The sequence below is a fragment of the Amphibalanus amphitrite genome, unplaced genomic scaffold (assembly GCF_019059575.1).
Source record: "Amphibalanus amphitrite isolate SeventyFive unplaced genomic scaffold, NRLGWU_Aamphi_draft 000648F_arrow, whole genome shotgun sequence".
NCBI lineage: Eukaryota > Metazoa > Arthropoda > Thecostraca > Balanomorpha > Balanidae > Amphibalanus > Amphibalanus amphitrite.
The window spans coordinates 330,027-351,096 of record NW_024882142.1 but is presented as its reverse complement, the minus strand read 5'-3'; the positions used below and the strand labels follow the sequence as shown (position 1 = coordinate 351,096).

The 21,070-nt window shown below is 48.6% G+C and overlaps 1 protein-coding gene across 10 annotated transcripts in view; it reads right to left on the bottom strand.

The window, feature by feature from the left end:
• The window catches only part of LOC122363948 (acetylcholine receptor subunit beta-like 2), a 47,453-nt gene that overhangs the window by 21,792 nt on the left and 4,591 nt on the right, over window positions 1–21,070 (bottom strand). For 5 of the 10 annotated variants that reach the window (XM_043333825.1, XM_043333826.1, XM_043333829.1 and 2 more), the window contains exons 2-5: window positions 6,696–6,838; window positions 6,333–6,377; window positions 3,799–3,908; window positions 3,147–3,327 (exon numbers count right to left, since the gene is read on the bottom strand). In XM_043333825.1, coding sequence (XP_043189760.1) covers window positions 3,147–3,327; window positions 3,799–3,908; window positions 6,333–6,377; window positions 6,696–6,838 — 479 coding nt within the window. Of the gene's footprint in view, window positions 1–3,146; window positions 3,328–3,798; window positions 3,909–6,332; window positions 6,378–6,695; window positions 6,839–19,530; window positions 19,682–21,070 lie in introns of all 10 variants that reach the window. The other 5 variants (XM_043333822.1, XM_043333821.1, XM_043333824.1 and 2 more) reach the window with 2 other exon arrangements.

The following is a 21,070-nucleotide window of genomic DNA, read 5'->3' as shown; positions in this document are numbered from 1 at the left end:
AGAGAGAGAGAGAAAAAAAACAATGGTATGCTGCTGTGCTTTCTCTATCCCACTTGGATAGTGATTTTACATAGTTAAGTTAGAAGAGTTTTAACCCTCGCCCGCACATGGGGGGGTGGTTGCCACCCCCCCCCCCAGGCAGTCTTTTGCTCTGCACTCAACATTTTTAGAGCTAGAAGGCTGATTTTTCGTATAGCTGCTTGTCTATCCTTTCTTGATGTCCACTGAAAATTTCAAGTTTCTGTGATTTTTGGTTTCGGAGATATGACCTTGTTTTTCAGGTCATGTCATGACCCAAATGGCCAATTCTCGACATCTTGCGTTGGCTATGGGCCTTGTGAGCTTTTGACACCTTGATTTCGGCTTTTTTTACCAGTCTTACCTCCCACCTATCATGGAACATGTTGTTCGACGATGTACAGGGGTCAAGGTCAGGGTCAAGGTCAACCTAGGTCATCTAAGATAATTGCGTTTTAGGCAAGCTGAATTTACTTTTTGTGAAGTTTTTTGACTGCATTTTTGCTAAAAGCTTCTCAGATCATGATTTCATGTGATATGGACCCAAAAACAATCGGTGCACACATCAGTATACACACAGACACACACAGACATACAGACACATATAATTGACCTTGACCTAACTTGACCTGAAATGACCTCAGCAGCAAAATTCTGGTCGGATAGTGTGACAAAGAGGTTCTAGCTGGCTTGGCACCAGAAAACAGCATCGTCATCGGTATTTGCTAAGCAGCGCACTTGATATCCAACGGTGACCCAAAACAGCAACATTTTTTAGTTTGACCTGACCTGGAAGGTCAATGACTGACCTGAGAAGGTAAAACTGGGTATCATTGGATTTGTCTCTTCCCAAAGAATCTTTTTGGTCTTTACTGCTAAGCTCTATCTCCAACAGGAACGAAATGGCGCGGGGGGGGGGTGGCAACCACCCCCCCCCCATGTGCGTTCTAGGATGGGAAAATGGCATGTGCGGGCGAGGGTTAATGAGTAGGTTAAGAAGTAGGTTCTGGTAGTCTTAAGTAATCTAAAATTCATAAGATAAGTCAAGTGAAACTAATTGAACATGCAAAAGGTGTTAGACTAGATACTTGTGAGAAGTTCCGTAAATATTATTTGGAAAGCAGGCTAGATAAGGCCGGGGAGGCAGAAGAAAATTGCTAACCTATAAATAATTGCAGGACAAGTTTGCTCACAAAATAATCCGTTACTGATTTTTGTGCGGCATAATAACATCCAGTCACTAGTCAGCTATATTTACAAAGCCTACTTCACGGACAAACTGATGCTGCAGGTTAGACTATTTAGGCGGCGATACACACACGCACAGGGATGAGGGGCTGTGGCTGAACCGGTGTGTTACGAGCTCACTAACCGCCAGACGCGGGTTATCGCCTCGCCAGCCAGCCGGTCCGTCATTCAATGCGCCCCGCTGAATCTCCCCGAATGGGCACCCACGGAAGATGAACTGCCGCATATCTCCCAGAAAACGTGAGCAGGAACCGATGAATTCTCAAAGAAGGAGCACAAAAGAGATGCTTTGGTTTAAACTTTGAAGAGCGAAGGATTTTGATCGGCAAATATGGACGGGCAAGCTATACGGGCCTGTAAAAGTGTTTGCTTTTTATCATCCATGCTGATTGGATCAAACAAAAAAAGTTCCGGAAATAAATTTTGAATGTCTCACAATTCAGAAAATATTCCCAGGCCTGTTTTAACGCCATGCTTAGAGTACAAGGCGGTTAACATTAGGATAAATAATGACGTACGAGAAGCACTTCATGTGGACTTTACCTTTTTACCATTGCGTCCCGGCTAGCCAAAGCTATGGCCGGGACCTTACATTTAGGCTATTTAGACTGAAAGCCGCATTAAAATGGTGCAATCGTGTTCCGAAGGCTGGATGCCTATGGACAACCTAAACAGATGGCTTCTCCCGCTGAATGGGTCAGGCGGTGGGGTCTGGCGTTGCCACTGCCACCGGACTAGCCGCCACGATTCCGCCAATCTCTCCAATTAAAGTAGTCAATTGGATTAACGGTTCTATCCGGTCACCCCAGCCCGTGGTCTATGCTTCTCGCGGGCTGAGCAGTAAAGAGAAGCCTAACAACAGATATTGCATAAATTTAGAACTTCCAACATATGTACCTAACGTTGCTTGACATGTTGTAAATGTCATGCTTGTTCATGTATTGTTGAAAAGGTCTTGTCTAAAAATATACATTGCATGCTGATAGACGGACAAATCTCGTACCAGAAAAGTTTTGTGAAATACTTTCAATCGCTGCCTACAAGCTATTCAAATTGATACGTAGGAAATTATATTAAAACCGATAGGAGAGGAATGGCTGATTGGAATTGAAGACGGTCTGATTGCAGATAAACATAGGCATTTTATAGGCTTCGCAGATTCGAGCTATAACCAGCACGCCATGAGAGGTTTCTCAACACAGCGATACCTCTTCAAGCATAGCCTAAAGAGCAGCAAAGCCACACCGCACCCTTTCTGAACTCATTAATCATCCACATTAGCATACTTATTTGTTTCCAGCCGCCAAATTAAATGGAGCAGAGTCAGAAGTGAGGTTCCCGCTGTCATAACTGACACGCCTACAAACTCCTTAGCCATCCTCGCAGGCTCTTCCTGCTCTCTGCACCGATTACAAATGTCCTTAAGAACAATGGTGTGTCCACGACTGGCATTGAGCGGCAAGAATAAGGGGAGGGGGTTATACATAAGCATTAAAAACAATATGAAGAAGCAAGTGCATATACCGTTGCATAGCTGGAGTACCTACATTGCAAAGTTTTGTATTAGGATCTCGTCAGCTATCCGGTCAATATCTTTCATTGTGTTATGTCCACTCAGTTGACTTATCATTTACGGTCAATTGACCATGTCCGTCCTCTCGGAGTCATCAAAGACCTCCTCCTAAACACTGCCAGAGCCAGACCAATGTCTGAGTGTGCCATGCTCTATTCGAAGATCTCATCTCAGGCACGAATAGGAGCTTGAGAGCCAGTCAGCTCCAGAAACGATACTGGCCATTGCCTGTCTACATCAAGGGTCCTCCGACTGTCCACTTAGACGGCTAATGTCCCGTTGACAGAAGCAGCACCGCCGTTATTACCTGGAAGCCGTCGTAGGTCCAGCTGCCGAACTTCATGACGCAGCTCTGCTCGTCGAAGGGGAACCACTCCACGTCGATCTCGCAAGAGGACTTGTAGATGGCCGGCGGCTTCCAGACCACCTGGCCGTCGTGGCGCAACGTCGCCTTGGTCATCAGCGTCACCTCGTAGTTGCCGTCAGCGCTGTGGAATCACGTCACAGAGCGGCCAGGGCAGGGGGAGGGACGTCAGTATCCTGGGTCAGCGCTGGGGGATGGTCATCAGTGGTAGGTTCAGAGCTGAAGATACGTCAGAAAGTGTTCAGTGATGTGCCGTCAGAGAGCGGTCAGTTATGTGACGTCAGAGAGCGGTCAGTGATGTGTGACGTCAGTATTGAGTTAAGAACTTAGTCATCATAACATTATTAAGCTATGGGTATGCTTGTTCAACAGTTATTTCCATATTTACCTGCAAATTTTTATTATCTCAAACCGGGTTCACTTTGGGGAGCATATCCGTACTTGCCGACTTCGCTGGGTTAAAGTATCCTTGCATACGCAGAATTAATGAGTCTTATCAACGCCACTGAGAGCACGAGGATGCTCGGGAGTTTTAATGGGGAAACTTAATGTGTAGTTCTCGGAACTCGGAAGGGCCCTGTTACGGTATACTGACTTGTTGAAGAGGACGATGTCGGGAAGCCAGATGTGCTCGGACGGCACGTACAGCTTGTCCACTCCTCCGTAATCGGCCGGGTTCCAGCTGAGCTTGTAGTCGAACCATTTCTGTGCAGCACGTAGAGGGAGTCAGCATTGTATCTATAAGACCAACATACGAATGCGTAGTTCTCGGTTTATCGAACGCTTTGTTATGACAACAGCCACTGGGCAATGAGCATACTCATCTAGATGATTACCCTCCCTCCCCACTCTAAATACGTTTGGCTTGCATATATAATTTTTTCCGAAAAGCTTGTAGCATTTCTTCCTTCCGCGAAGTGCACATGCACTCAGTTACTTGTGTGCCGCACTCGGTCCCAACCATTGCTTTGTCCGCTTATAGATCTGACCTTCAGAGGCATTACGCCTGGGACGGCATCCATCCGACTCGGTTTGGCGCAGCGCTCGCAGCTCCGATTTGAACTGCTGGTCGCCTGGGTAGCATTCTGAGCTTGTGTGGATCAGAATGAAGCTTATAGAACAATTTTATTTATTAGTGTCTTCTATCAGCATCATTTATTTTCATTGCTTTGCAACCAATATTGGCCATGTTTGGACGGTCATATTTAACCCGCGCACCGACGGGGGTCTGCGCCAACTTAGTACCGACGGGGGGGGGGGGGCGGATGACCGCCCCCCCCCTGAGATCTCGAGAACGAAGCAAGATAGCGACAAGCGGTAAACGGCATCGGATACGCACGGTCAAGATCTACAATTTTTACTAAGGTCATTTTCAGGTCAGGTCAAAGATGACGTCACAGGGGTCGAAAAAGTCAAAATGGCGGCGCTAAATATGGGAGTTTTTCTCGAATAACTTTCGAATTAGTCAAGATAGGAACAAACTAAGGGCATCATCGTGATCCTCTCGTCAATCCGCATCGAATGATATATATGTTGACCTCGAAAGGTCAAGGTCAAAGGTTGACCTCAGGTCACGTGACCTCGAGGTCATCATGTATATCATTCGATGCGTCTTGACGAGCTGAACACAATGAGACCATCCACGCGTCTGTATCTTGTTCCTGTACGGAGTTATTGGCCAAAAACCTTTGGTGACCTTTGATGACGTCACATGACCTCACAGCTGCCCAACAGCAAAACAGACCTCAAGGTAGTGAAGGTTGATCGTATATGAAGTCATGTATGGTATATGGGGCCATTCCGACCCGTTTTAGTGGTAAAAACAGGGAGTTGATTTTTCCCCCATTGACTTATAATGGGGAGGTCGCGAAATTGACCTGACCTTAGGTCACCGATATCAAAATTCCGAGATATACAAATTGTAGCTACTAATGACCTAATAACATCCTGCGACTTTCAAAGGCCTCCGACATCTACTGTAGCTCTGGCACGGTGACAAAGTTGCAAAAAAGTGACTTGAGGTTGGGTCATTCAAAGTGACCTGGTGACCTGACCTTGAAAGGTAGGAGGTTCAAACTTGCACACCATGTGTAAAATTGATAAGGGAATAGTCATACCAAATTTCGCGGCGCTACGCGCCGCGGTTTTCCCGCTATTCGCGAAAAACCTCAGGGGGGGGGCGGATATCCGCCCCCCCCCGTCGGTGCGCGGGTTAAATAATCCAATACACATGACGTTTTTCAGCTGATATCTAATTTTCTCTAACGTTTTTATTAGCACCTGTGGCATAAGCACGCTGCAGTCAGTTTGACCCGTTTTTGGATACGTGGAAGCCATGTCCGGCGGGCTGTCCGGGGCTACAAAGGAGCGGTCGTCCGGCCGGTCGCTTCATTTCCGCGTGACAGCCGCGCCGTTTGTGTCAGCGCTGTCTGACACTGACCGACACCGTCTGACACCGTTACCGGTCCCTCTGACACTGTCTGACACTGCTGCCGGCCCCTCTGACACTGTCCGACACAGCCGTCTGTCCGCCTGTCTGTCTGACTGTCTGTCTGTCCGCCTGTCTGTCTGTCTGACTGTCGTTGTCGCCCCTCTGTCGTCGTTTGTTCAGCTGCACTCCGCCGCCGCCGCCGCCCGTCCAGGCCGATCGGACGAGTGACATCTTCCCCGACAGATCCACAGGTGATTTAACACTTGTCGCCGCCTCTCCCCTCGGCCGCTCACAGCGCGCGCGGCCGAGGGTGCGCCGGTGGATAATTGATCCGGCCTGATCATATGTCGCCGCGTAGAGGGAGCCGCGGCGCGCGCCAGGAATACACTGAGGCCGACAAGTTACCGTGGCTTTTCAGCACCCCACGGATCAGGCATCCTTCCGAAAGACTACAGTGGCCTCTTGGCTCTTATGTTTACTTTTTCATTTTTATTGGGACGCTCCTCCGACGTTTTAATACGGCTGTTTAAAACAGTCACTTTTAAAACAGTCAATAATGTATGGTACATGCATAGGTATTTGACACAAAAATAGGCATCGATAAGTTTTCGATTCCTACTTATTTCAACCGCAAAAATCACCTTTTTCCCATACAGGAACTGAAACAAACCACAGAAGGCATGCAGATAGGAACCCACCTGTTGGACCCAGACGTTGGTCGTCATAATCTGATTCTTCAGGTTCTAAAACAAGAAAAACACGTTTTTAGCTACATGGATAGAGTGATGTCAATAAATTGCAGGAAGGAAGTTATTTGCATTACGGAGATTATGTCGTAATTGTTCGCTGTTTAACACATTTATATTGTAATGCATATTACAGAAAAGACTATGTTTGGCCGTTGCGAAATACCTACTCACAACGAAGAGCATTTCTGCCCGAATTCTTATCATTTACTTTATTTGCATATCAGTAATTAAAACAGCTTTGCCTCATTTCTTTTCACTTTATATGCATTATGCATTCATTAGCTGCCTCACCAAGCGAGAAGCTGTTCTTACCACATCGATGAGCTGCGAGAGTTTGAGTTTGAGCCAGACGGTGAGTTTCTCGGTGTTGTTTCCCACGGGTCGGATGAGCCGGTTGTAGTTGCTTAGCAGGTCATCGTACAGCCGTTTGGCGTAGGGATTGGCGTCCGAGCCATCTGAAACATGGGTCAGAGATGGACGAGACGAGCGTTAACCCGCGCCCCGCTGGGGGGGGGGCAGAATCTGCCCCCCCTCCCGTTTTTCGCCAATAACTTCTAAACGCGTTACGCCAGCGACGTCAAACTTTCAGTACCTTATCATACATCAATTTGACACGTTCCCTGAAACTTTGAGCGAAATCCGTCGGAAAATTTTTGAGAAATTGACGTTTTAGTGACGTCATGTTCGCCATTTTCGCCTCAAAAACGGCAAAATTTCAAACGCCGCTAACATCTTCATTTTTAAAGGAATCAAGACGTAACAAAAAAGGTTATACGTGATTCTACTTTGTCTATCAAATGGCTATCTCGGTTTTTTGAAAATTTTGGATTTTGGCCAAAAATTTTCCAAAAAACTGACTTTTTTGGGAAAATATTTATAAAATCCAAAATTTTGAGTTTATCGAAAAAACCGGAATATATGTCAAAGAAGTGGTCTATGTGCACCCACATACCAATTTTTAGAAGAATCGGTTCAAAAATGTGGGAGTTATTCGAAATTTTATGACGTCACGACACACAACAATTTTGAAAAATGATTTTTTTGGAAGTTCTAGACCTCGTACGGAAACAAAAATAGCACCATTCGATTCGCCGTGAAAAACTGCATCGGATAGACACCTTTTTAGGCCTTAACAACCAACTTCAAAATTTGACCTCACTTGACCTGACCTTGACCTGACCTCGACCTGAAATTCATCCAGAGGTGGTCCATATCACTTATTGAGTGTGCCTATTGAATTCCATGAGTAAAATGACCCATAAAACATGTGTCGCACATGCCCTTTTCTATATTTTGTTTTTGGTGACCTGACCTGACCTGACCTGACCTTGACCTTGACCTTTGAATGACATTGTGTGCAACGAATATTGTCTTGGTAGTCTAAGAACACGTTTTGGGCAATCAGTCTCAGTCCATTCTTCGGCAACTACGGTGCAAGGCCGATACTGTACAAACTTGCATTTTGTACCCTTGACCTGACCTTGACCTGACCTCTGACCTACTTAAGCAAAAAAAATTGGGCTCTTAAGATCCGCCTTGTTGAGAGCTTTCGATTGCCGTTTTCCCCGTCTTTCTACGACCATCGGTTCGGAAGTTAGACAGGGGGGGCAGAATCTGCCCCCCCCCCCCCCCCAGCAGGGCGCGTATGGCTGAATAGCCCAGCGGGGCGCGGGTTAACGGGCTGAAACGAGCCACAAATCAACTCCAGCTGAGTCGCAGACGTGGCCAAACGGGAGCACAGAGCGCGCCGATATTGGAGGTTCGAGAGGCGGTCCCGGGAAAACAAGTCTTTAAAAACAGGAGTAGTTGGAAACCTAGACGTAAACATAGTCATTCTGATCAATATCTCAAGAGGATTCTGAGACGCACCACTGCCTAGTCAGCGTGTTTTATGATGCACCCTCTTTCCCTGCTGTACCAGCTCTTCCTGCAGCCACCGTATCAATAATCATCAGCAGGTCATCAGTGTCACCCACGGACACGCTCCATTGGTGACACCCTCGGCTGTGTCTGCGCGAGGAGAGACCACCCCTCACACGAGAGCGACTGGGATGGGAGCCAGCCGACACTCCCCCTCTCAGCGTAGTGGCCATTGGCCACAGCCAGCCGACACTCCCTCTGAGCGCAGCAGTCAGCGGCCAGACATAGCCGACCGTCGCCCTCTCAGCAGACGACGACCGAATATCGTTCACCCCTCCACACATCCCCCGCGGTATATCGTCCACCACCCCACACATCCACCGCGGTATACCGTCCACCGCTCCACACAGCCGGGCGGTATATCGTCCACCACCCCACACATCCGCCGCGGTAGGTATACCGTCCACCACCCCACACATCCCCCGCGGTATACCGTCCACCACCCCACACATCCCCCGCGGTATATCGTCCACCACCCCACACATCCCCCGCGGTATACCGTCCACCACCCCACACATCCCCCGCGGTATATCGTCCACCACCCTACACATCCCCCGCGGTATACCGTCCACCACCCCACACATCCCCCGCGGTATATCGTCCACCACCCCACACATCCCCCGCGGTATATCGTCCACCGCTCCACACAGCCGAGCGGTGTATCGTCCACCGCCCCACACATCCCCCGCGGTATATCGTGTCCTCTCAGACTCGGCCGGTCTGTTGACTCTGCTGTCTCCGTTTGCTCTCGGTCCGGTCACAGTGACTACCTCCATCCGCTCCTACCCCTCTCCCTCCCCTCCCCCGGCGGAGCTGCGACGCCACTCGGCTGCCGAAGCGCCCAGCCACTCCTGTTCCACCGCCCCTCTGTCGCCAGAGAAAACAGGACTCGTGTCACCGGCCGCAGGGCCTGAGGCGGAACAGCCGCTGTCCCCCACCGCTCCCCACCCCAGCGACTCGATGTGGGCTCTGACGACCTTTCAGCGAACTCAGCACGGGCCGTAGAAGCCAATAGAGCCGATAGAGCACACTAAGTGGATATTATAAGGACGTCAATGGGTCCAACAACAGGCCCACAAGACTGACAGACATCACAAGCACCAATGGAGGACCAGCTACTACGTCACGTCTGGAGACTGGACAGAGCCTGGCCTTGGCCCAGGCCATAATCGTCAGCTCGTATCCGTGACAGTGCCCGTGTCCGTGTCCGTGTCAATGCCAGAGACCCGTGTCTGTGTCCATCTCCTAGAAACTAATAACTTGCGTTCATAAACCTTTTCCGAGAAATATCACTAACTTCGTCTGATCCTTTGTCCAAAGTTTACACTTGCGCTCCGTATTATATTCATTGATTGTATGAGTGAATCATAAAGCTTCTCGTTTCCAAGTGTCGGGAACTTGTCAGCCCTGTTTAATTTCTGAGGGTGTTCGAAAACCACTGCGTGGTTGAGAGTGAAGTGATTCCCTCCCCGGCAGGGGCGTCGTTTTGTATAGGCCTGGTAGGGCCCGAGCCTTACCAATGTTTATTTGGGCCCTACCAATGTTCGCTGAGCCCTACCAATCTTTTGTCACTTATCAGTTGATAAAAAATCAAAATAAACAGATAAGCAAATATTAATAAACAGATAAGCAAATATTCGCCGATTTCCAGGTCGAATGTCGAAAATTTCCAAGAAGCCAACGCATAACTCGAGAACCAATAGAGCTACAGCGCCGCGGAAAAGCGCTTTGATAGCCATATTAAAGCCCTTTCTGAGTAATTCTCTCAGATTTGACCTAACGTCAACGGTTTTGCCTGCAGGGGCAAAAACTGCAAAAATAGCCGATTTTTTTCGGAAACAGTTTTTTCTGCAATAACTTTTGACCCAAGCCTTGTACGAGCTTACTTTTACCGGCATCGTGCTCCTCTCGTCAAGACGCATCGAATGAACTATAACTTGACCTTGAAAGGTCAGCTTCAAAATTTGACCTCAGGTCAAGGTCATGACCTGACCGGAAAGGGTCATGTTGCATATCAGTCGATCCGTATCGTCGAGCTGAACACATCTATGTCGTTTTCATCGCTCTAGCATGCCTCTATCAAAAGTTATTTTCGAAAAACGGTTACATACCATTCGTGACCTAAGATGACCTCAGGATATAAACAGGGGTCACGGACACCATTTTCATGTTCACTGTTCAGTGTGTCTAAGCCACTTGTAATTCAGCGTTTGGGAGTGTTTATAATGTCTTTTGTCCAAAAGAGGCGCATTTCAATTTTCTCCCATTGACTTATAATGGGGAGGTCGCAAAATTGACCTGACCTTAGGTCATCGATATCAAAATTCTGAGATATACATTTTGTACATGCTATTGCTCTTAGCAATCGCTGAAAGTTTCAAAGCGATCGGTCATTTGGTGTAGCTATGACAGACATTGAAACTTTTTATGAGGTGAGGTCACTTCAAGTGACCTGGTGACCTGACCTTGAATGACCTTGGTCTGAAATTTTCACAACATGTGTAGAATTGATGTATGATAAGGTGTACCAAAAACGGCGGCGCTCCGCGCCGCCGTTTTTGAGATATTCGCGAAAAACCACAAGTGGGGTGTTCAAACACCCCCCCCCCCCCCAGCAGGGCGCGGGTTAAGTCTCTTCTGTGATTGATTCGGGCTTCTATTCGTAGCATAGTTCGCCATTTCGGATAGGATGGGCGACGCCCAGAAGAGAGCAGTGATTCGTTTCATAGTAGTTAGTGCAGAAAAGGCACCAAGCGTTAACCCTCGCCCTGGGCATTTTTCATAACACGGCCTGGCAGGGGGAGGGGTCGATGCGACCCCCCTCCGCTCGTCAACTTTCCAAAACAGGGGCACACAATTGATGATGTGCGTCCATTCGATAAACATTGAGGAGAGGCTATAGGGAAGCTGACGTAAAGTGTGCACCTGATCCGCGACCACGCACCTGCGTATGTACATGGGCGGGATGACGAACAGTGAAGCGATGAGCTTCGAGTTGTTGTCGCATCCACTTTTTTCTCTCCGAACCTTGCACACTCTGGTTAGTGGTTGCCACCTCTTCCCCAACATAAGAAAATTAGCAGCGGCAACCTCGCTAACAGCAGGGAGACGAAATCAGCCGTCTTGGACGTGCAGGATGGGTCCAAAACCCACTTGGTTATATGTCCGTGAAGTTAGCGTCAGCAACAGCAACGAATACAGCGTCGGATTCAGAATCACTTCAAAAACTCATATCAGGTCAATTGGGGGACGGGGAGCAAGAATATGACCTTTATTTAACCCTAGCTCTTACCCCTTACCCTTTAATTGACCCTTAAAGGAAGGGGCGCGTCAAAAGTGCCTCAAGGGTTCTTCTGATCGCCAAAATAAGGGCGGTAACCGATTTCTCGGGTCAATATCTAGCCGCGGCCTTGGGTTCCAGATGTGTGCATCTTACCCCTTACCCCTTAATCAGCCCTTAAAGGAAGGGGCGCGTCAAAAGTGCCTCAAGCGTTTGTCTGATCGCCAAAATAAGGGTCGCAATCGATTCCTCGGGTCAATATCTATCCGCAGCCTCGGGTTCAAGATGTGTGCATCTTACCCCTTACCCCTTTATCGGCCCTTAAAGGAAGGGGCGTGTCAAAAGTGCCTCAAGGGTTCGTCTGATCGCCAAAATAAGGGCGGCAATCGATTTCTCGGGTGAATATCTAGCCGCAGCGTCGGGTTCCAGATGTGTGCATCTTACCCCTTACCTCTTAATCGGCCCTTAAAGGAAGGGGCGCGTCAATAGTGCCTCAAGGGTTCGTCTGATCGCCAAAATAAGGGCGGCAATAGATTTCTCGGGTGAATATCTAGCCGCAGCCTCGGGTTCCAGATGTGTGCATCTTACCCCTTACCCCTTAATCGGCCCTTAAAGGAAGGAGCGCGTCAAAAGTGCCTCAAGGGTTCGTCTGATCGCCAAAATAAGGGCGGCAATCGATTCCTCGGGTCAATATCTAGCCGCAGCCTTGGGTTCCAGATGTGTGCATCCTACCCCTTACCCCTTAATCAGCCCTTAAAGGAAGGGGCGCGTCAAAAGTGCCTCAAGCGTTTGTCTGATCGCCAAAATAAGGGTCGCAATCGATTCCTCGGGTCAATATATATCCGCAGCCTCGGGTTCAAGATGTGTGCATCCTACCCCTTACCCCTTAATCGGCCCTTAAAGGAAGGGGCGCGTCAAAAGTGCCTCAAGCGTTCGTCTGATCGCCAAAATAAGGGCGGCAATCGATTCCTCGGGTCAATATCTAGCCGCAGCCGTGGGTTCCAGATGTGTGCATCCTACCCCTTACCCCTTAATCAGCCCTTAAAGGAAGGGGCGCGTCAAAAGTGCCTCAAGCGTTTGTCTGATCACCAAAATAAGGGTTGCAATCGATTCCTCGGGTCAATATCTATCAGCAGCCTCGGGTTCAAGATGTGTGCATCCTCCCCTTTACCCCTTAATCAGCCCTTAAATGAAGGGGCGCGTCAAAAGTGCCTCAAGCGTTTGTATGATCGCCAAAATAAGGGTCGCAATCGATTCCTCGGGTCAATATCTATCCTCAGCCTCGGGTTCAAGATGTATGCATCTTACCCCTTACCCCTTTATCGGCCCTTAAAGGAAGGGGCGCGTCAAAAGTGCCTCAAGGGTTCGTCTGATCGCCAAAATAAGGGCGGCAATCGATTTCTCGGGTGAATATCTAGCCGCAGCCTCGGGTTCCAGATGTGTGCGTCTTACCCCTTACCCCTTTATCGGCCTTTTTGAACCCGAGGCTGCGGCTAGATATTGACCCGAGGAATCGATTGCCGCCCTTATTTTGGCGATCAGACGAACCCTTGAGGTACTTTTGACACGCCCCTTCTTTTAAGGGCCGATTAAGGGGTAAGGGGTAAGATGCACACATCTGGAACCCGAGGCTGCGGCTAGATATTGACCCGAGGAATCGATTGCCGCCCTTATTTTGGCGATCAGACGAACCCTTGAGGCACTTTTGACACGCCCCTTCCTTTAAGGGCCGATTAAGGGGTAAGGGGTAAGATGCACACATCTTGAACCCGAGGCTGCGGCTAGATATTGACCCGAGGATTCGATTGCCGCCCTTATTTTGGCGATCAGACGAACTCTTGAGGCACTTTTGACGCGCCCCTTCCTTTAAGGGCCGATTAAGGGGTAAGGGGTAAGATGCACACATCTGGAACCCGAGGCTGCGGCTAGATATTGACCCGAGGAATCGATTGCCGCCCTTATTTTGGCGATCAGACGAACCCTTGAGGCACTTTTGACGCGCCCCTTCCTTTAACCCGCGCCCTGGTGGGGTCTGTTTATAACGCGACCTGGTGGGGGGGGGGGGGCTATTTTTTGCCCCCCCTCGTATCTCCGAAACTACTGGACGGATCCGCAAAATTCAAACGGTGTTCGAAAGGCCTGTCAAATTTGTCGAAGGAAACCAAATTTCATTGACCTCGGGGTCACCGATGACGTCACAGGTCAGGTCAAAGATGAAATGTTTCACCGTTCACGGGTCTTCTAGGGAATGCGCTATAACACCGAGGAAAACGCATTTTGTCGAGAATCAACGGTAGGGCGTCAGTTGCCTAGTAGATATGTTGCTATTAGAGGTCACTAGCAATACCAGGTCAGGTCACAGGTCAGGTCACCAAGGGTCACAGGTCAGGTCACCAAGGGTCACAGGTCAGGTCACATGAGCCCAACTTTACTAAGGTTGTGTGATACATGTTTTATGGCCAATTTTTCATTTCCAACTCAATGGTGTTGGTTATAAGACTATCAGGTACGGCTTAGGTCACTTTCTGGTGAAGTTCAGGTCAAGGTCAGGTCAAGGTCAGGCCAAAAAAGGTCAAATTTTAAAGTTGATATTTTTGCATAAATTGGGTATTGATTCGATGCAGCTCGTCACGGGGAGTCTAATGGTGGTCTTTGTTTTGCGCTACGGGGTCTAGAATTGCTAAAAATTGAGTTTGAAAATTTGACGTCATCAATTTTGAACAGTTTTTTTCGCTATAACTTCGCCAAAAAAGGAGGTATCAATCTCAAATTTGGTATGTGGATGGAAGGCGGTAAGGACTATCACATATATTCCGGTTTTTGCGAAATTCAAAAAACTTTTTTGGATTTTTCGATTAGTATACCCAAAAAATCTATTTTTTTATTTTTGGGGGTCAAAATCCAAAATTTTCAAAAATCCGAGATAACAATTTTGTAGCCCTGTCTAATCTACAGCTTTTATGTCCTTATCATTTTTCTGTATTTGCAAAGCTATAGGCCTGACAGCTCTTCCCGCGAAACCCTTTTTTGGGTCGAAAACGGCAGAACATGACGTCACTCTGACGTCATTTCCGGCCAACCTATCATAGCCTTTGGAAAAATTTTTGGTCACAATGTGTAAAATTGATGTCCGGGAGGGTTCTGAAAGTTTGGTGACGATCGGCGCAGCGGTTCTGGAGATATATCGAAAAGTCTGGAGGGGGGGCAAAAAATAGCCCCCCCCACCAGGGCGCGGGTTAAGGGCCGATTAAGGGGTAAGGGGTAAGATGCACACATCTGGAACCCAAGGCTGCGGGTAGATATTGACCCGAGGAATCGATTGCCGCCCTTATTTTGGCGATCAGACGAACTCTTGAGGCACTTTTGACGCGCCCCTTCTTTTAAGGGCCGATTAAGGGGTAAGGGGTAAGATGCACACATCTGGAACCCGAGGCTGCGGCTAGATATTGACCCGAGGAATCGATTGCCGCCCTTATTTTGGCGATCAGACGAACTCTTGAGGCACTTTTGACGCGCCCCTTCCTTTAAGGGCCGATTAAGGGGTAAGGGGTAAGATGCACACATCTGGAACCCGAGGCTGCGGCTACGAGTAGATATTGACATTGACCCGAGGAATCGATTACCGCCCTTATTTTGGCGATGAGACGAACCCTTGAGGCACTTTTGACGCGCCCCTTCCTTTAAGGGCCGATTAAAGGGTAAGGGGTAAGAGCTAGGGCTAAATAAAGGTCATATTCCTGCTCCCCGTCCCCCAATTGACCTGATATGAGTTTTTGAAGCGATTCTGAATCCGACGCTGTATTCGTTGCTGTTGCTGACGCTAACTTCACGGACATCTTGGTTATGGAGGCCTTGAGGGCTCTCGCGAAGCGCTGCGCGAAATGTGTTTGTCTTAACGGTGTTTATTTGAATAAATGAATTTTTTGGTCTAATGAGTCGATGCTGTATCTCTCTGCTCCTTCATGGTCGGGCCCGTAGCTTTCTGAACGCCCCTCGTACTGTCATCCTTTTATTTTGGCAAGCAGGTCTTTCTAACTATCGTTGTGTTTCCAGTCCTCGTTAGTTGTCGAACCCTTCAATTGGCGTGGGTCTTCAAAACCGTTCCTGGCCCCGCAGCCGTCTTTTTTAGTCGGCTTGGGCCCTCAAAGCTGTTCCTGTCCCCTTTCAGCACAGCCGTCCTTTTAAGTCGATGTGGGCCTCTTTCAGAATGGCGTGCATTCCTCCGACACTATTGCCTATATAACTGCACGTTTTGTGCATGGCGTCCGGTGTGGACCCAGATTTCCAAAGTTTTTTTTTGTGTTTTTTTTTTAGATTTCGGTTAGTCTTGTCAATGACCAGGGCGAAAAATAAGTGGCCGAAATCCGATGAGAGAGGCAGATTTGGGGGTACCCTACCTTGTAAGCCCCGTCATATATGGCCAGCCGCCGCCTTTGGGCACTACCAATCATTTTCGGAAAACGACACCCCTGCTCCCCGGGTAATGATGCCGTGAAACATGGTTCATGTTGAGTCTGCCTGCTTGTCAGCCTTTCTGTCGATCTGTCTGTCCGTCGTTTGGGTTGTCGGTCGGTGAAACTGCCGGTCGGTCGGTTGATCTTTCAGTTCGTCAGTCAGTACTTTGATTTAATGGTCTGACTGTCGGTCGGACGGTCGGTCGGTCGGCCTTTATGTCGGTCGTTCGGTGGTTCATTTGGTCAGTCGGTCTTTGGTCTGTCAGTCTGTCGATTTGACGTTCGGTAAGTCTCCGGTTCGGTCGATCTGTCGTTTTGTCGGTTCCACGGTTAGTCGCTTTACCGGTCAGCCGTTCGGTCGGTGTGCAGTTCGGCCGGTGTGCAGTTCGGTCGGTCGGTCGGTCGGTCGGTCGATCGGTCGGTCGGTCGGTCGGTCGGTCGGTCGGTCGGTCGGTCGGTCGGTCGGTCGGCGGTCGGTCGGTCGGTGTGCAGTTCAGTCGGACGGTCGGTCGGTCGGTCGGTCGGTCGGTCCGCGTCGTGCCGACTCAGCTGGCCTTCGGAGCGAGACCGGCGGCGGCTGGGGACCGCCAAGATGAATGGCGCGATAGCGGGTCGAATGGAGCCCCGCGGACTGAGGCGACGCAGCGACGGCCGTCCTCGAATCGGCCGTAAAACCGCGTCACTCGCCGCTGGTCTGCTCCATTCGATATAATGAACGGCGAACGAGTGTCGCCAAACGGCACCTGACGAGCTGCGAGCGAAAATCCGCCGAGCTTGTGTACCAAGTGGGACGCGACGGGGCGCAGATGGAGCCGGAGTGCGCTAAGCCTGTTTTCTCCAGAGGCCCACGAGATGATGAAGAAGGGATATGGAGGATGAGATTGATATCGGAAAGGAGGAAGGTTGAAAACAGTAGAAATAAGGCTGGAGAGGACACAGACGAAAAACAGTGAGATATCAGAAAATAATAAATAAAACAGGAAAGATGCTGTGTACCTACTGCTATATGTGACTTACTTGCTGAGTACCCGGTAGGCATAACTACACTGCGAGAACGGGGTATATAAAGCATGAAGAGATTACGAGTGTGTGGTGTGGTGTGGAGATTACTCGTATGTATGCAAACTTGAAGCAAAGGAATGAAATATAAATGATACTTTATAGGGGAGAGTGGTGCAGGAGGCCCCCCCTTAAGCTCAGTTGCTATTTTTAGACAACTGATAATATTTAAGAGCTAACGTGTGCATGCGCTGTGAGCATGCATCATTTTCCCATACATATTTGCATTCAAAATGAATCTAGGGGGTACACAAACCGTAAACTTTAACATTTTGGAAAAAGTTGCAAAAGGGCCTCTTACACTATGGGTATGGTAAGACGCCCCCCCCCCCCTCGGGCGTTTAACAAGGCAAGTCGACTTGTAAAAGACGTTTTGCGAACACAGCTGCAAGGCCTTTTATTTCGAAAAGCTAAGCAAATACGGTGTTATCGAAACCAATAACACTTCCAAAGCGCTCAAACAATGCGAAAACTAGCAAACCCAAACGCTGATGACCAACGAAAATTGTACCTATTACCTCTAGAAAAAGAAACAGAAAAAAAGAAACAAAAACAAACTCCTTGAAAAAAGAATGCCACGCCTGCCGCAGGTGCAGGCGTTTTAGCATCGGGGGCGTTTTTTTATCGGGGAGGGGGGGGGGGGGCGTTTTATAATCCTCGAAGGGAGGGCCTCTTAAAAAAATGCAGTGTTTTAACGTCACAATATTTATGGTTTATGAGACATTTGCAGCGCACCAGAACATGGTCTATTCTGAAGCTAACATGTGACAATTTCGATGAGATAAGATTGCATTTGATAGTCATTGTTTTTTCAGATATATAAGGGTGATAAAGATGCATATATCTAGCAAGTAAAGGGGCAAAAACAGAAACAGGCTTACCAAAAGTCGCTGCGACGCACCTGATACCTCAGGTTTCGTGAGTTGTTGTTTCAAGAGGGCTTCTGCTTTACAAGAACATTAAAAAATAAATAACATTATTGGTTTGGTAAAAAAAGCGATGGGGCCTCTTACCGACCCTGGGCGTCTTACACGGATCTCCCCTACTTTAGACAACACAATTGAACACTTTTCAGGTAAACTGCGCGTTTAATCATGATGCACACCGATTTTTAATGTAAAATATTTATGCTATGTATTGCATTAGGCATATGAATTTCCATGACAAGCAGCGCATGCCATCTGTGGACACTATTCACGAAAAGTCAATTCAAGCCCCCTGAATAAAGCGAAATAATTCCAGAAATAATTCCAAATAAGCCATTTTATAGATTGACGTCTCAATGAAAGCTGCCATTCCACAAAGCTATGGGAATAATGATGTCAGGAATGATTGCCATGATACTGATCATAACAATGATAATGGCTCGGGCTACTCTCTGGGCACCCGGTCCGGATAATCCGCATACTTCCCGGCGATTCCGTCTCCCTCATACAGCCACCATCAGGCCATCCTCAATCTCCATCTGACCCTCATAAAGGCCCATATCCCACCCTGCCTGCCCCGGCCGCCGCGCTGCCCGTCGTCAAACAGGCTGCCCCTGGACAGTGCGCGGCCCCGGGGCGGCGACGAGCGACGGCGTCGACGCGTGGCGCGTGCGCCCGAGCCGGCCGTCGCGGCCGACAATGCCGGCCATCCGTCAGTGGAATGGATTACGTCCGGTCACTGTGAAGGGCGGGCGACGACGTCCGTCACAGTCACACACAGGCACAGGCGGTAGTCGCAGTCTCAGAGCCACAGTCGCAGTCACAGTCGCATAGTCGCAGTCTCACACAGTCGCAGCCAGTAGTCACAGTCACATAGTCATCGCACAGTCCCAGTCACGTAGTCACAGTCACAGCAGTGCGACTGCTGTGAAACACATCCCGAGGGGAAATCAGCGTGGATATCATCATGGTTGTGGTGACCGTGCTGGGGCGGCGGCATTTTGGCATGGAAAATGTAGCCAATGATACTCAAAACCAAATACTTTGGAGCATATTTGTCTGATAAAGAACTTCGATCAGAAAGTGACAGAGCCAGTCCAAGCCTGTGTAAATTCCAGCCATGGATAGAGCTGGTGTTCTGAGTCAGTCCTGTCGTGTCTATGTAGTACGAGCGGCCGTTGGTTCCTGACGTGCCGACTGCTCACTGAGCTCAGTGGACACGATGTGTCGTCTCAGACTGAGGATACGAGCCACTCAGAACGTCCGTCCTAAATTAATGAACTCTTAGACCTCCGGGAATACATTTCACCGTCTGCTGAGAACGCGTTCCTCCGACTGTCAAGAGCATCCCACCCGATATAGACAGAGAGTGAGCGAAGTTTTGGTGACGTAGGTCGTAGCCATCCACTTGGAAATGTTTACTGTAATGAGTAAATGATAAAAAGATAAGTAATAAACAAAGCAGTGTGTGACCAAAATATCCACCCCAAGAGCTGTTACATACATACCACCAGTCTGGACGCCGCCACCGACGCGCTCAGACGGGTCATTGGGCGGGCCGACGGCCAGCGGGTGGGGCTCCGGGGCTTCTCCGCGAGAGTCGAGCCAACCGGTGCGCCGACCTGCGCAAACATAACGCACACAAAGACGGTCGGCAGGCTGGGTATATGCGCATCCCAATCGATCTTTCGGAACTCGGAATCAGGCGAACCCTTTCAGTTCGTAACAAGTTAGGTATCAAACTATAATTAGGACAAATTTGAAGGAGAACCTTAGAGGCTTGCCACCAATTAGCTTTCGAAAGTATGCAAATGGTTGAGTAGGTGTACGTGGAATGGGTGCCACTCTGAGCAGGATTTTGTGCAAATGGCATTACAGAACCACTAGCTGAACTTTTCCACATCTGGTTCGTCAGTTTCGATCAGTGATGATCCACTAACAATCTTGAATTTTTTCCTGAGCATTTTATGATATGGCGTGCCAAATTACGGGACATAGGTGTAGAGGTGTTCGCCTTATTCCGAATTCTAAATCATTGAAAGGGATGCACATAGAACTAACCTGGCAACCGTGAAAAAAGCGAGCAGCACACAAAAACAAAACAAATATGCTTGAACACAGGTTAAAAATAGCAAACATTGCTTTCCAATAAAACTAAAATAAACAAAACGATCAATTCAAAAGAAAGCAACTATGAATAAAAGTAAAGAGATGACGGCTAAACACAGCCAGACTTAGCCACAACAGCCTTCCCAGAGGACGGAAAGAGAAAACCATGCATTCTAGGGTTTATAGTGAGGGTTATCAACATGCACATCGTATGGTTTAGCGGCAGTTGGGGACAGACAGACTCAGATGTCTGCCAGTTTCGGCAAACACAACTGAAGCGTGCAGATCATGCGCATGCCACGTCCTCTGGCTTCAGCCCACGAGCAAATGCATCCACGGTGTTTTGCAGTTCCAGAAGTGTAGTGGGAGGGTTGTGCCGTAATTCCGTAATGGTACGTTATGCTTTTCCTTAAAATGGTACCCATACCTACGGCGGACCGCAGTTATCTTTCTCAGCCTACCATATTCTGCGACTGCCCAAACTGCTTCTCCTTGTGTGAACGACGCAGTGCACCGCATCTGTGCTGCTGATATCGCGGCAGACGGCGGCCATGAGACTGAATGCTTTGGGATAATTTTTGCACAGATAAAAAGCCAATCTTTTTGCAACAATGCTCATATAAAATTATCGATCATTGTTGTATTTAAGATCCTCCAATGGTACATTTAAAATGAACACTCATTATGAAACACCCTGTATAAGGATAAACCTATATTTAAAAGGACAGAACTGATGACGCGCGCAACACCCTGCGCGCAACAGTCGTCACTCGGACTACAATAGACACATCCTATCGGCTCAAGCTGGACGAATCGGCTATACCGCCAAGGCAATAACTGAATAACGAGCATAGAAATGAATGCGACTTTGATTCTAGCCGATGATTATTCGACGAACGGCACTCAATGAACAAGAGCGTGAACGAGCTTATGACTCCG